The sequence below is a fragment of the Lepidochelys olivacea genome, assembly GCF_965140295.1.
Source record: "Lepidochelys olivacea isolate rLepOli2 genome assembly, chromosome: 21".
In the NCBI taxonomy this organism is placed as follows: Eukaryota; Metazoa; Chordata; order Testudines; family Cheloniidae; genus Lepidochelys; species Lepidochelys olivacea.
In genome coordinates, this window is record NC_140431.1 from 3,595,558 (window position 1) to 3,610,131 (window position 14,574).

The 14,574-nt window shown below is 50.2% G+C and overlaps 1 protein-coding gene across 4 annotated transcripts in view; it reads left to right on the forward strand.

Annotated features, from left to right (window-relative positions):
• LAMB3 (laminin subunit beta 3) overlaps nt 1–14,574 on the forward strand; it is a 123,108-nt gene that overhangs the window by 99,259 nt on the left and 9,275 nt on the right. For all 4 annotated transcript variants that reach the window (XM_084611325.1, XM_084611322.1, XM_084611323.1 and 1 more), the window contains exons 9-17: nt 702–822; nt 4,078–4,266; nt 4,384–4,539; nt 5,788–5,984; nt 8,894–9,005; nt 9,397–9,769; nt 10,471–10,631; nt 12,359–12,567; nt 14,352–14,555. In XM_084611325.1, coding sequence (XP_084467451.1) covers nt 702–822; nt 4,078–4,266; nt 4,384–4,539; nt 5,788–5,984; nt 8,894–9,005; nt 9,397–9,769; nt 10,471–10,631; nt 12,359–12,567; nt 14,352–14,555 — 1,722 coding nt within the window. The remainder of the gene's footprint in view (nt 1–701; nt 823–4,077; nt 4,267–4,383; nt 4,540–5,787; nt 5,985–8,893; nt 9,006–9,396; nt 9,770–10,470; nt 10,632–12,358; nt 12,568–14,351; nt 14,556–14,574) is intronic.

Sequence of the window (14,574 nt, forward strand, 5' to 3'; positions counted from 1 at the left end):
CGCTTGCACTGATTTCACTGTCATTGTGGGGCATTGTCGGATGGCTTCTGAAAGGCAGCAAGTTGATGTAACAACCCAGCGTCTACACTGACACTGCGTCGACCTAATGATGTCAACCTAAGCGCTACACCTCTCATAGAGGTGGAGATAAGTCGGGGTAGTGGGCGAGTTACATCGGCGGGAGCGACTTTTTAGTGTAGACACTTACAGAATGAGGTTGACGTAAACTGCCTTACATCAACCTAACTCTGTAATGTAGACCAGCGCTCAGGCTGCACATCACAGCGGTGAAGTGAGGGTGTAACTGCACCTTCTGCCACTGCAAGCCTTCACTTTCCCTGGCTCCAGGAGACCCAGAAGCTCCTAGCTGACTCTATTTCATACCTAGATGACATTCACCAATACAGGCTTCTGGCTTCTAGTGTACATACTCGTCCCCTGACATTAGATACCTTGTGTAGTTGCTGGGAATTCATGTTAACAGCATCAGGCCGTATCTACATCTATTTCCTAGCAGCAGTTTGTTCCCACACTGCTCTGGTCCTCACAGACTGACAGGAAGAAGAGGTGACTCTCACCGGGGAATGAGCAGGGGGGCCAGAAGGAGTAGCTACTGCCAGTGAGGTAGGGGTGTGCGTGTGTGTCACAGTGAGCTAACAGATTGGCTGCGAATAGGCTGTGAAGTTTTCTCTCTGTTCCAGGTTCACGGACACTGTGTGTGTCAGCACAACACGGCTGGCCCACACTGTGATCGCTGTGCAGCTTTCTACAATGACCAGCCTTGGAGGCCGGCAGAGGACCGCAACCCCAATGAATGCCGGAGTATGTCTGTCCATTGTCCAGCCATTCTTTCCCTCTCTCACCCTCGCCAAACCCCTCAGACCAGTTGAAATCTGTCTGATGTAACTCTGGGGCTGTGGCTGGACAATGAATTTAATTCCCTTTATTTTTTATTATTTCCCATCACCATCTAAAAATGGGTGGTTCTCACCATTAGACCTGACCCACAGTGACTGGCTTTTTCTCTCCCACGCTGTCTGTGCTCAGCTTGGAAAAGCATGTCAAGTTTTTATGGCTAGAACTAACTTGGACACTGAGAATTTTCTGAATCTTCTTAAGAAGCTAATTGCATTGCAATGATTGGAGCGGGGCAAAAATCTGAATCCATTCATCTGAACAACTTGGGGGTTTAGAATAATAATAGACCTTGATCCAAACCATCCGAATATGGCTTTTGCAAAACCAGTCCCAGAAATATCTGCTCCTGTTATTTATTTTATATTATGCTATATTAGGATTGCTGTAGAGCATAGAGGACCCAATGAGGATCAGGGCCTTAACACGCTGGACAGCCCTCCCCCAGACTTAGTCCCTGTCCCAAGGAGCTTACAGCCTCAGCAACAGCCTCCCTCAAAGACACAACCTGGCAGGGCCAGCTTCCGAATGCTGCACTATAGTTAAGAGCTATTGTGAATGTGAAAAGAAAAGGAGTACTTGTGGCACCTTAGAGACTAACCAATTTATTAGAGCATAAGCTTTCGTGAGCTACAGCTCACTTCCTCAGATGCATATCGTGGAAACTGCAGCAGGCTTTATATATACACAGAGAATATGAAACAATACCTCCTCCCACCCCACTGTCCTGCTGGTAATAGCTTATCTAAAGTGATCATCAGGTGGGCCACTTCCAGCACAAATCCAGGTTTTCTCACCCTCCACCCCCCCCACACAAATTCACTCTCCTGCTGGTGATAGCCCATCCAAAGTGACAACTCTTTACACAATGTGCATGACAATCAAGTTGGGCTATTTCCTGCACAAATCCAGGTTTTCTCACATCCCCCCCACCCCCATACACACACAAACTCACTCTCCTGCTGGTAATAGCTCATCCAAACTGACCACTCTTCAAGTTTAAATCCAAGTTAAACCAGAACATCTGGGGGGGGGGGGGTAGGAAAAAACAAGAGGAAACAGGCTACCTTGCATAATGACTTAGCCACTCCCAGTCTCTATTTAAGCCTAAATTAATAGTATCCAATTTGCAAATGAATTCCAATTCAGCAGTTTCTCACTGGAGTCTGGATTTGAAGTTTTTTTGTTTTAAGATAGCGACCTTCATGTCTGTGATTGCGTGACCAGAGAGATTGAAGTGTTCTCCGACTGGTTTATGAATGTTACAATTCTTGACATCTGATTTGTGTCCATTTATTCTTTTACGTAGAGACTGTCCAGTTTGACCAATGTATATGGCAGAGGGGCATTGCTGGCACATGATGGCATATATCACATTGGTGGATGTGCAGGTGAACGAGCCTCTGATAGTGTGGCTGATGTTATTAGGCCCTGTGATGGTGTCCCCTGAATAGATATGTGGGCACAATTGGCAACGGGCTTTGTTGCAAGGATAAGTTCCTGGGTTAGTGGTTCTGTTGTGTGGTATGTGGTTGTTGGTGAGTATTTGCTTCAGGTTGCGGGGCTGTCTGTAGGCAAGGACTGGCCTGTCTCCCAAGATTTGTGAGAGTGTTGGGTCATCCTTTAGGATAGGTTGTAGATCCTTAATAATGCGTTGGAGGGGTTTTAGTTGGGGGCTGAAGGTGACGGCTAGTGGCGTTCTGTTATTTTCTTTGTTAGGCCTGTCCTGTAGTAGGTAACTTCTGGGAACTCTTCTGGCTCTATCAATCTGTTTCTTTACTTCTGCAGGTGGGTATTGTAGTTGTAAGAAAGCTTGACAGAGATGTTGTAGGTGTTTGTCTCTGTCTGAGGGGTTGGAGCAAATGCGGTTGTATCGCAGAGCTTGGCTGTAGACGATGGATCGTGTGGTGTGGTCAGGGTGAAAGCTGGAGGCATGCAGGTAGGAATAGCGGTCAGTAGGTTTCCGGTATAGGGTGGTGTTTATGTGACCATTGTTTATTAGCACTGTAGTGTCCAGGAAGTGGATCTCTTGTGTGGACTGGACCAGGCTGAGGTTGGTGGTGGGATGGAAATTGTTGAAATCATGGTGGAATTCCTCAAGGGCTTCTTTTCCATGGGTCCAGATGATGAAGATGTCATCAATATAGCGCAAGTAGAGTAGGGGCTTTAGGGGATGAGAGCTGAGGAAGCGTTGTTCTAAATCAGCCATAAAAATGTTGGCATACTGTGGGGCCATGCGGGTACCCATAGCACTGCCGCTGATCTGAAGGTATACATTGTCCCCAAATGTAAAATAGTTATGGGTAAGGACAAAGTCACAAAGTTCAGCTACCAGGTTAGCCGTGACATTATCGGGGATAGTGTTCTTGACGGCTTGTAGTCCATCTTTGTGTGGAATGTTGGTGTAGAGGGCTTCTACATCCATAGTGGCCAGGATGGTGTCATCAGGAAGATCACCGATGGATTGAAGTTTCCTCAAGAAGTCAGTGGTGTCTCGAAGGTAGCTGGGAGTGCTGGTAGCGTAGGGCCTGAGGAGGCAGTCTACACAGCCAGACAATCCTGCTGTCAGGGTGCCAATGCCTGAGATGATGGGGCGCCCAGGATTTCCAGGTTTATGGATCTTGGGTAGTAGATAGAATATCCCAGGTCGGGGTTCCAGAGGTGTGTCTGTGCGGATTTGATCTTGTGCTTTTTCAGGAAGTTTCTTGAGCAAATGCTGTAGTTGCTTTTGGTAACTCTATCACCAGCAGGAGAGTGAATTTGTGTGGGGGGGTGGAGGGTGAGAAAACCTGGATTTGTGCTGGAAGTGGCCCACCTGATGATCCCTTTAGATAAGCTATTACCAGCAGGACAGTGGGGTGGGAGGAGGTATTGTTTCATATTCTCTGTGTATATATAAAGCCTGCTGCAGTTTCCACGATATGCATCTGAGGAAGTGAGCTGTAGCTCACGAAAGCTTATGCTCTAATAAATTGGTTAGTCTCTAAGGTGCCACAAGTCCTCCTTTTCTTTTTGCGAATACAGACTAACACGGCTGTTACTCTGTCATTGTGAATATGATGCACGAGGATAGAGTGCCATCTAGTGTCGAGCTGGAAGAACTCCAGCTGCTGGTGGTTTCTGAATGATCAGCGTTTAAACGGGGTGTTCCTCATTTTCTAGGGTGCAATTGCAACGGTCACTCGGAGACGTGCCATTTTGACCCAGCTGCGTACCAAGCCAGCGGTGGAGTGAGTGGAGGTGTGTGCGACGACTGTCAGCACAACACAGCGGGGAGGAACTGCGAAAGCTGCCAGGCCTACTTTTTCCGCAACCAGCGGCAAGATGTCACCCATCCGGAAGCCTGTCTGCGTAAGTGGCATTCCCTGGGCACTGGCCATCTCCTTGGGAGACCTGCCCCTTCCACTCCCAGCGACTTCTCCGTGGTCTCCTTGTCGCTGTTCTTTATGTAATGTGTGTATTTTTCAGCTTGCGAGTGTGACCCGGACGGCACGGTGCCTGGGTCCAGCTGTGACCCTCTGACCGGACGCTGCGTTTGCAAGGAGAACGTGCAAGGGGACCGCTGCCATCTCTGCAAGCCTGGGTTCACCCAGCTCACCAATGCCAACCCCCTGGGATGCCACAGTGCGTGAGCACAGAAACTACCACCACTTTCTGGAAGATGTTTTAGTCAGACACAAATTACTGGGCTCAGTATAGGGGCAACAGGGAATTCTCTGGCCTGGGTTATGCAGGAGGCCAGACTATGTGATCAAAGGGTCCTTTCTGGCCTTGAAATGAATGAGTCTTGGAAAGCAGATGCACACATTGGCTTTAGGAGAGGTGGGTTTTTAAGGTGGTGGGGGAACATAGTTGTCTGGGTAAAATCAGAATTACCCTGAGCTTTCTGTCAGTGCTTGAACCTGGAGCAGAGGCCTCTTCATGGTGCGTCCTGGCTGCCCGGTTCCAGGGCATAACAGAAAGGTGGGTCCAACCCAGCCCTTTTACGTGGCTTCCCGGAGAGCTTTGAATGGGATCAGCTTCCAAGCCAGCCTCGGGGTAGGGCTTGCAGACCCGGCCAGCGAAGATTTGCAAAACCCAGCCCCTGCAGTGGCTGTGTCCCAGTCTTGAGGAAGAGAACTGGTTTTCAGCTTGGCAACAAGCCGGGCCCTCTGGGGCCAGGTGAGAAAACCTGTTCTGATGAGCCTCGCCGGCTGGTGGTTCGGAGCGTGGGGGGGTGTGATGCACTCTCACCCTTGCGTGCTCGTTTGAACAGAACCAGGACCTCCAGGTCCACATTCGCGCCCGGCTAGTCCTGTGCATCTCACACTGGATTCTGCAAATGCCTCAGCAGCTGTGAAAGACAGTGCCGTGCTGCAGCGAGGCGGTTTCCCTGCTACAGCAGGTGGCAGCATGGGCTCAGGTTCAGTCATTGGCATGGGGAACAAGCTCAGCAAAAGACTGGATGCAATGATCTCCGTGCATTTGTCATGCCCTGGATAGGGCTGGAGGAGGGGGGACCCCAGGGTCACAGAGACTTTGGAGTCATAACCTCAATGTCATGGTGCATTGTCTGACAGGACACTACTGTATTAAACCAGATACGTAGCACCGATGTCACCAGGCTCTGGCACAGGGGCAGTGGTATAGAAGCTGCCTCCTTTTGACTCTGAATATTGGGAGAAAGGCCTGCTTTGACCCTGTGCTGCCGTCCTGTGGTTCTCTGAACTCACCCCACTCTTGCACCTTTCCTGAATGCTCATTTCCCCTTTAAAGCAGACATCCCTTCAGGAATCTGGTCCCCCAAGCAGCCCGACTAACCCCCAGGCCTTGGAGTGGTCATCGCCCAGTTCTAACGACAGAGCTGGCTGAACAAGCCCCCTTGCCTTTCAGAATGTGCCTGCAGCACCCTGGGGACCCGCCAGGACACACCCTGCGACGACGAAACAGGGAGGTGCTTCTGCCTGCCCAACGTGATGGGAGCCAATTGCGATCAGTGCTCTGCCAATCACTGGAAGATCGCCAGCGGCCAAGGCTGTCAGCCGTGCAACTGCGACCCTCGCAACTCTTTCAGCCCACAGTGTAACCAGGTACGGACCCCAGATTTCATCCTAGGGAGCTAGTTGGCAGCAGCAGTGTGGGAATCCTGGGCGTGGACAGACACTATGCTACAGGGCACAGTTTGCAACCCTTGGGGTCATTGTATCTCACGTAACGCTGCCGGGGAGCACTTTGCACTCCGTCTGCCCCGTCAGTAGCCACTAACGCCCTGTGTCAAACGGCACCTAGACCATTAGTGACCATGGCTGTGTAACAGCACAATTAGCTTGGTGCCGTGGGTGGGATGCTGGGTCAGGATACTAGGTTAGAACTTGAAAGACCTGGGTTCAGTTCCCTGCTGTGCCACCAATATCCTGTGTGTCCTTGGGCAAGTCACTGTGTCTCTCTGTGCTGCAGTTCTCCATCTGTAAAATAAGGATTACAGCTCTCACAGAGGTGCCATGAGGATGAATACATTAACAATTGCAAGGATCTCAGATATTACAGTAATGGGGACCATATAAATACCATAGACAAGTGCGGGGAAATGATATTAATTAGAACTGGCTGAAATTCCATGAATTTCAAAATTTTGATGAACTTTCTATTTTGAAAAAAAGGAGGAAAAAAATTCAGCGCACTTTTTACAGTTTTCCCTCTTTCCCCACTGTTTTTCAATCACCTCTAAAAATAATCCTGTTAATGCTGCTGGCACTGCTCTTGGCTTGAATGGATCTTTCTGAGACTGGAACTGGTCCGGCTGGTTTATTAGAACAGCTGAGGATGTCACCAGCAGCAGCGCACGCGAGGGCCCCTGCTGTGTGGGGCGGTGACATGGTATTGTGCCACCGAGTGATCACAGAGTTGAGACCACTTATTAGATGGTCTCATCTTGCCACTTTTCTATGGAACCTGCCTCTCTCCTTTAGGAAAGGGCTGCATCACGTGTCCCTAAAGCACCCGGCAATTGTCTGTAGTCCATCATGCCCTTCATGCAGTGCAGGAAGACAAACCGGTAATTACAAAGACAAGGCTAAGCCATTTTAAAGGTCTGCTCTTTAGCAAAGAAATCCTAATAGGAGCTCTTAAGCTGTGGGAGAAGGGGGACTAATTATCCTCATTAATCAGTGAGAGGAGAACAAGGAAAATTCAGGTTATGTATTAGGAAAAATATGCCAATTGTAACAATCAGAGGTGGGTCCTAAAATCAAACAACTGGGGATTCAGAATTGACTCCAGATCCAGTTTTTGTGGTTGATTCCTCTGTCCTACATAGAACCAAAACCTGAGGTCTGAACATCTCGAACATGGGGCTGTTTGAAATCTGGAATCAACATTATTTGTTTATTATTTGTGTTGCAAACATGCCTAGGGGCTAGCTCAGACTGGCATCTCACTGCGCTAGGAGATGCACAGACACGTAATAAGACACAGTCCCTGCCTGAAAGAGCTTACAGTCAACACAGAGGATACTGACAAAGGGAGGATTATTATCCCCATTTTACAGATGGGGAACTGAGGCACAGGGAACCTAAGTGACTTGTGCAGGGGTCACAGCAAGTCTGTGGCAGAGCAGGGATTTGAGTCCCAGTCTCTTGAGTCACAATCCAGTCTCAGCTAGGTTGTATTTTTACATTAGAGCCGTCCCTGAGAACTGGGTGTCAGTTGATTCTTTTCCCCTGTAAAAGAAAGAGGGTGTTTCTCTCCAAGGACTGTACATTGGAGTTTTCTTTGGGATGGCTCATTGCAGACTGACCCTAGCCCTTGTATGGGGCAGGATAAGGGGCAGCATGCGCCTGCAAAATCATCTGCTTTTAAAGCAGAGCAGGCCGGTATTTCATCCTTAATTACTGTCCCCTTGTTGGGAGAGTGGAACATGCAATGGATCCACTGGCTGCAGAGGACTGGCAGCTGATACAAGCATTGGAAAGGGGCCTTTTTGAGTTGGGCATGCACAGTGGAGACTGAGGGAAATGAAAGTCAGTATTTCTGCATTCCCCTGGGCACTGCAGGGGTCTGAGATACTGAGGGTGATTCAGAGGCTGTGTGGGCCCCTAGAATGGTTCAAGCTATGGTCACCAGTCAGAGCAGTGTGGGGACACGTGTCTAAGGACTCACATCTCCCTCCTTAAAGTCAGCTGATGATCTCTCCCCAATTCCCTCCCCCGCTCCGATACTGTCAATCTGAGATATGGTAATATCCTTGCATTTGCATTGTCTACAGTCTGTAAGGTCAGCATCTTCCAATGGCAGAAACATCAAATCCTGTGCTACATTCTTTGTTTCTCGCCCTTGGCCTAGTAAAGATTTGGAGCCGATGTGTCAGAGCAGAAGGGCTTGGGTAATGGAGAGAGAGAGCTCTTTGCGTGCAGGAGACGCAGCGGGGAGGAGAACTCTCATCACAGCTAGCATGGGACTTGGGCCAACGTTTTCAAACACTGGTGATGTGGGTTGTCAAAAGTGCTCAAGCCAACAGGGGCTGGAAGGATTCAGGCCTCGTAAGGTGTCTGTGCTCTGAGCTGGGAGTGTGATTCCCAACGCCAGGACACATACTCCCACTAGCTTGATGAGAGCTAGCGCGGGGCTGTCTCCTCGAGCTCAGAGCCCAGACATACCCTTATGGAGGCACTTCGGTGTGGAGGTAGGGGTGTAACTTCAGGCACTCAGGGGTGACTAAGTTCAGCATTGGGCCCTGCAGCAGAAGGGCGTCACTAAGAGAGACGTGAAATGGAAGTGAGAGGGGGAAAAACTTGGGCTGAATAAGTAGCTGAGTCTCCCCCGGGAAAGAATGGGATTGCCACTCCTGGGGACTCTGCACACTAGTCCTGTTACCAAGGGACATTGCTACGAGGGGGTGTGATTTGCTGGTTCAAGAACAAGCGAGGGAGGGCTTTCCCCCTGTCCCCCTGCAGACATAGTTCAAAGCTGTTTCCCCGCTGATGTGCCTCTCTTGGTGTAGTTCACAGGGCAGTGTCAGTGCCGGGAAGGCTTCGTGGGGCGTACCTGCTCCGCTGCCCAGCTGCGGGTTTGTCCAGATGGGTCCTATGGTGACGTCAGGACAGGATGCAGAGGTCCGTACGATAGTTGTTTATCACTGTTTTTCAGTACCGGGGAATTATTGTTTCTAAAAATGTCTCCTGGCCCTTGTCCTGCCACTTCAAAACCTTATTGCTTTTGGTAGACGAGACCATTCCCCTCTGGAACAGCCCCCCTGTGTGTCTCTGTTCCTCTTCCCATCCCTCCGTGTGTCTAGTACTGCCTCCTGCTGGGTCCTTTCCTGCCACCTTCCATGCCAGAGCCTTCCCCCCTGCATCCTGGATAAGGTGTGAGATGTTGGGGCTCACCACTCTAATTCCTTTCCACAGAGGGTCCATGCAGGGGAAGTGGGATACAATGGGGATCTGATTTAGCAGCACTGCCTTGCCTGTCACAGGCTTTCACCTCCCCCTCTCCACCCAACAGAGTGTGACTGCAATTTCCAGGGCACGGAGGGGATGGGGTGTGACAAGACCGCAGGCAGCTGTCTCTGCCGCCCTGGCTTTACCGGGCCTCGCTGCGACCAGTGCCAGCGGGGTTACTGCAGCAACTACCCCCGTTGCGAGACATGCCACCCCTGCTTCCAGGCCTACGACAGCGACATTCGCCGGTTCGGCCTGCGCCAAGTCAGCCTGAGAAACTCCACCTCACGACTGCAGCTGGGAACAGGGGGCGCTGGCTTCAGCACTCGCGTCTTGGAAGCAGAAGGCAATGTTCAGCAGATTCAGGGGATCCTCGGCAACCCCCTAGTGACGCAGCAGGGCCTGGGTCAGGTGTCCAGCATGCTCACTGCAATCAGGTAAAGGACTCCTCCTCACTTGTACAGATGATCTGTTCACAGTGCCCAGAACCCCATACCGGCCTCTACCACTTGAGCGAAAGGAAGAACTCCCTGGGCTGGCTGCAGTAGGAGGCTCTTATCCTGTGTGGACCTGATACTAGAGAGGGGCTCAATATACACACTTAGCGTGTTACACATTTAATCCCACTAACATTTTTGCCTCTTCTTCAGTTTAAAATACGTCTGCTTGGCTCAGTGATCGCACAATTTGGAGGTCCTGCCATAAGTGCTCATCCTGCCAACCTATCTGTCCTCCTAATCCACAGACTGGGTAGAACAAACTGTGAGCCCCTCATTCCCATTGTTTGCACAGGTCGTCCTAGGGAAATTATTGCCCCAGACAGACAGATAAGACAGAGAGGCAGTGCTGGCCTTGGATTGAGGATGCATTCCTGGCTCTTCCACCAACCTCCTCTATGATCGGGAGAAATCCTTTCCCCTGCCTAAGCCTCTTTTTCCCCTCACATCTTTTGTCTGGTATCTAGTCGGATGCAAAAGTTTTGGGGCAGGAACTCTCAGCTCTCTCTTGCTGTGTGTATACAGCGCCTAGCACAATGGGACCCTGATCTCAGCTGGGCTCTCTGCACGCAATACACATAAGACGGACAGACGGTGCTCTCTAATATGGTTCATTTTCTTTTCTCCTTTCTCGATTTCAGACAGCAGGTCCAGGGCATAAATCCTGACCTACCCTTTGTGAATGACACCTTCTCTCTAGCCAATGATCTTGAAGCCCTGGACAAGAGCCTGCTTTTCGTTAACGGGCAGTACCAGATTAAGAAGACCCAGTTTGAAGCCAGCCGCCACACAGACCTTTCAGGTAGGCAGTTTTGGCTCAATGCAGTTGTACTCTACCATCCATGGTGACTGCAATTCTGGCTACTTTTCCACCAGTCGGATGGGTGAGGAGCATCACTGTATTGATGGGCAATTTAGGATCAGCAAATAGTTATGCAGGTTAGGGGTACTCTTTCCACTGAACTTCAAAGCTTTCATCAGCAATTTTGCACCTATAGCTGGTAGAATTTGTCTCCAAAGCTTTGGCATCAGAAAGGTTAGCCACAGGCAGTGTTGCTACTAGTATCCCAGCAGTCCAGCTGATTTCCCTCCCAGACAGCACACACTTCCTTCTGGATGTTACAGAAGCACCTCTCCTAAAACACAGCCTGAGCTTAATTGAAAAAGGGAAATAAAAGCCCCTCTGAGAATCTGTCACCAGGACTGGAAGGAAGCAGAACGAATGAAGCTTTTGCACAGATGGAAAAAGTGATGGGGTAGAAGAGGAAGCCAAGTGGTTGTCAGACCCTGTTGGGAAGAGCTAATTAAGTCTTGTGATGATGATATTGGTGGATTGCCTCCACATCCCTGCTACAGCTAGTTCCCTAAAGATTTCTTATTCTTTCTTATTGTTTTCGGCTTTCCCTCATTGACTCATTGCACAGTGTACTTCTGTTTGGATTTTCTGGCAAAGCACTGATCTGAAGCGCTAGAGAATGACCTCGGAGGCTTATGGTAGATTCCATCTTTCTTCTCTGCAGTTCCATTTACTTCTCTCAATCTCTGGCTGTCTGAGCAAAGGTTAGGCCCTGATTGCTCCCATTGAGGGCTGAGGTGTGTGTGTCTGTGCTTCTGTTGAGCAGTAGAGAGGAAGCAGGACTCCCTTGCCATGATTCCAAAGGGGTTCTGCATTCAGCAAGCCAGCTGGGCGGATTGGTGAGTTCAGATGGAGAACTTGAGAATCGTAGTAGCTTCAGCAGGAAACTAAGAAAAGCCTGGCGGTTTGTAGTGAGCTTCCCTTTGAGATGTTGGGTTCAACTGAAATCTAGAATCCCATCCAGAATCCTCCGCATTTTTCAACCCAAGGTTTTACCAGTGGTTTGTTTTACTTTAAAGTGAGTTCACTCTTTCATTGTCCTGTACGGGTCACTCCTCTCCTTCCATCTGTGAGGCCACATCCTTGGTCCTCCTATGGCCACTTTACACTGCTCTGCTCCAGCAAAGGAGAATAACCACAGAGGGGTACGAAGGTCCTGCAGCCGTGCCTACGCCACCCCCTCCTCTGGCTCCCAGTGGAGGGTTTCTGGCTAGGAGAACGTGGGAATGGCCGGGGCATCATGTGATCCCATGCTGTCAGGACAGTCCCTCTTAGATGGGTGTGAGAGAGAGCAGCCCCCCCATGGACTACTCCAGGCCCTGTCAGTCCCCAGGCCTGGTGTGGGAAAGCCATAGACGTGCCATAAAGCCACCTTTGCCACCTGCTTCTGGGCAGCCCAGGATCGAGACCTGTATGTATTTTGTTCTCGTTTTGTTTACAGCTATTAGCTCAAAGACAGAATTAGACACACAAGGGAGGCTGCAGTTCACAGTGAAGCAATCAATAAAAGGACCGTTAATCTCTACCCTTGTGACTAACCAGTCTCGCAGCTTCCTCCCCCTTCCCCACCACACATTCTCCAGCAGGCTAAAATCAATCCCATGGTTTAGGTCGCACTGCTGCATGGATGAGTCATGGAGCCATTCACGTTGCACATGGTTTTATTCCTGCAGGAGCCTTCAAGACTGTCAGCTCTGCGTACCAGAGCTCCACCAACGCCAGCTACCGCATAACGGGCACTTCCAGCCTGCTGGCTCAATCCAGAGAGAACCGGAGAATGACTGAGGGGCTGGAAAGCAGCTTTACAGACCACCCCTCCAGGCTGGAGGCCCTCCAGGGCGAGATGGCCTCCTCCCCCAACTTGACACCAACTATAAATAAGGTGAAACAGACATGGATCCTGTCGCAGGCTGAAATGGGGTGGTCAAAGCATGCCTGGCCAAGGATACGTCTACGTGCGGCCAGAGGTGTGACGGCAGCATGTGTGTACAAACCAGGGCTAGCTTTGATCTCGTTAGCTTGAGTACCAATAGCACTGAAACTGTATCAGCACAGGCTATTCAAGACCACCCAGGACCCTAGGTATATACTTAAGTGCCTAGTCTTGAGGCCACAACTTCATTGCTGTTGGTATTTGAGCTGGCTAGATCAAAGCTAGCTTGAGCGTGTCTACCCATGCTGTAGTTGCACCTCTGCTGGCAGTGCAGGTCCATGTTTTGTCTCGGAGACGGTCTCATTTTTAAGACATGGCTGCAGGGCACAGAGGGTAGAGATCTCAGCCTGCACTGCTCCACCTAGACCCAAGCAGCCCAGCATGGTATGTTGGGATCTCTAGCATCCACAGGTTGCATCCCTCTGCCCCATTTTATGTACTGAAGGGGTGTGGTCTTGGGGCTCTTGGCAGGTGCTATTCAGCTGAGCCAAGGTTGAGCATTGCTTAGAATCCTAGAATATCAGGGTTGGAAGGGACCTCAGGAGGTCATCTAGTCCAACCCCCTGCTCAAAGCAGGACCAATCCCCAATTAAATCATCCCAGCCAGGGCTTTGTCATGCCTGATCTTTGTCAAGCCTGATCTGCCTGGTAACAGCAGATACGAAGGCACGGGATGGTCTCCCCACTAGTGAAACTTTTCCCCAGCAGTTCTCACTGCATTATGTCCCCAAGAGCTGTCTGGTTTCGGCTCAAGGTCTCCTTTTCTTTTTCCTCCCTATGCTGCTCTGCTATTGCCATGGAGACACATTTCAGCGTCTCCTGATGTATGTTGCTGTGGAGACCATCACTCATTCATCTCGCTGCTTTTCACAGCATCAGAGCCACCCCCATGTGAAAGATCCCTGCCTGTGACAGGAAGGGGGTAAATGACAGTCCCTGCACCATTTCTGAACCCTCACAGGCTGCTCCTCTTGGCCGCCTCACTAAATAGACCACACTGATACTGTTAGATGGCGACGTGCAATCCAAAACCTTTGCCATTCATGCAGAAGTACCCCCTAGGATTTCTCAGCCTATGGCCATCTGTACAAGCAAACCCTGTGGGTTACAGGGTATTTGTGGGCATCACGTATAACCTGGAGACCAGGTGTGCCCTGGCCCTTTGAAGTGTATTCGTTTATTTCTAGACACCCTGATGTGTTGTACGGAGCTTCTTCTGTTGCTCACAGACCTGATAACTGGAGCGCAGGAGTCGATACCATTTGTTCCTTGCCACTGACGGCTGCCAAATAGCGAGTGTGTACCTGCCTCCAAAAATATATACTCCTTCTACGGTACCCAGGGATGCTCTCCCTGAGTTACATACAGCTGTCTATGCATACCCTCCACTGCTCTGTATAAACTCTTCCCCGCACAATGCATTTGCTCCGTACTGCAAGACATTACCTTTCACTACACTCCATGAACTGTTCTTGGGTGCATCTTCTGTTACACTCCTGCACGACACTCATATATAGCCCCGCCTGCATGTACTCTCCTCTAAGCCCATGCTGAATGCGACACCAGAAATCGTCCTAAAAGAACTGTGCACCCATGGATATGCAGATACCCCTGTTCTCTTGTGTCTCTCTTGGAAGGTTCATCTCCACTCTAGTCTTTGTGCCATTGATGGTGAAGTAGCACCAGTACCATCAGAGCCTTCTCACCAGCATGCAGCTTCTCTCTGTGTTTAGATTTGCAGTGGCGTCAGATCCAAGGCCTGCACCCCTGGGCACTGTGACGGGGAGCTGTGTCCACAGGACAGCACAACGGGGTGCGGAAGGGGCCTCAGCTGCAGAGGGATCATTCCACTGTCAAGTGGTGCAGTCAGAACTGCTGAGAAGACCACCAGAGAGCTCGATGGCATAAAGACTCAGCTCCAGCGGACCATGCAGATGGTAGGTACAGGGAATGAGG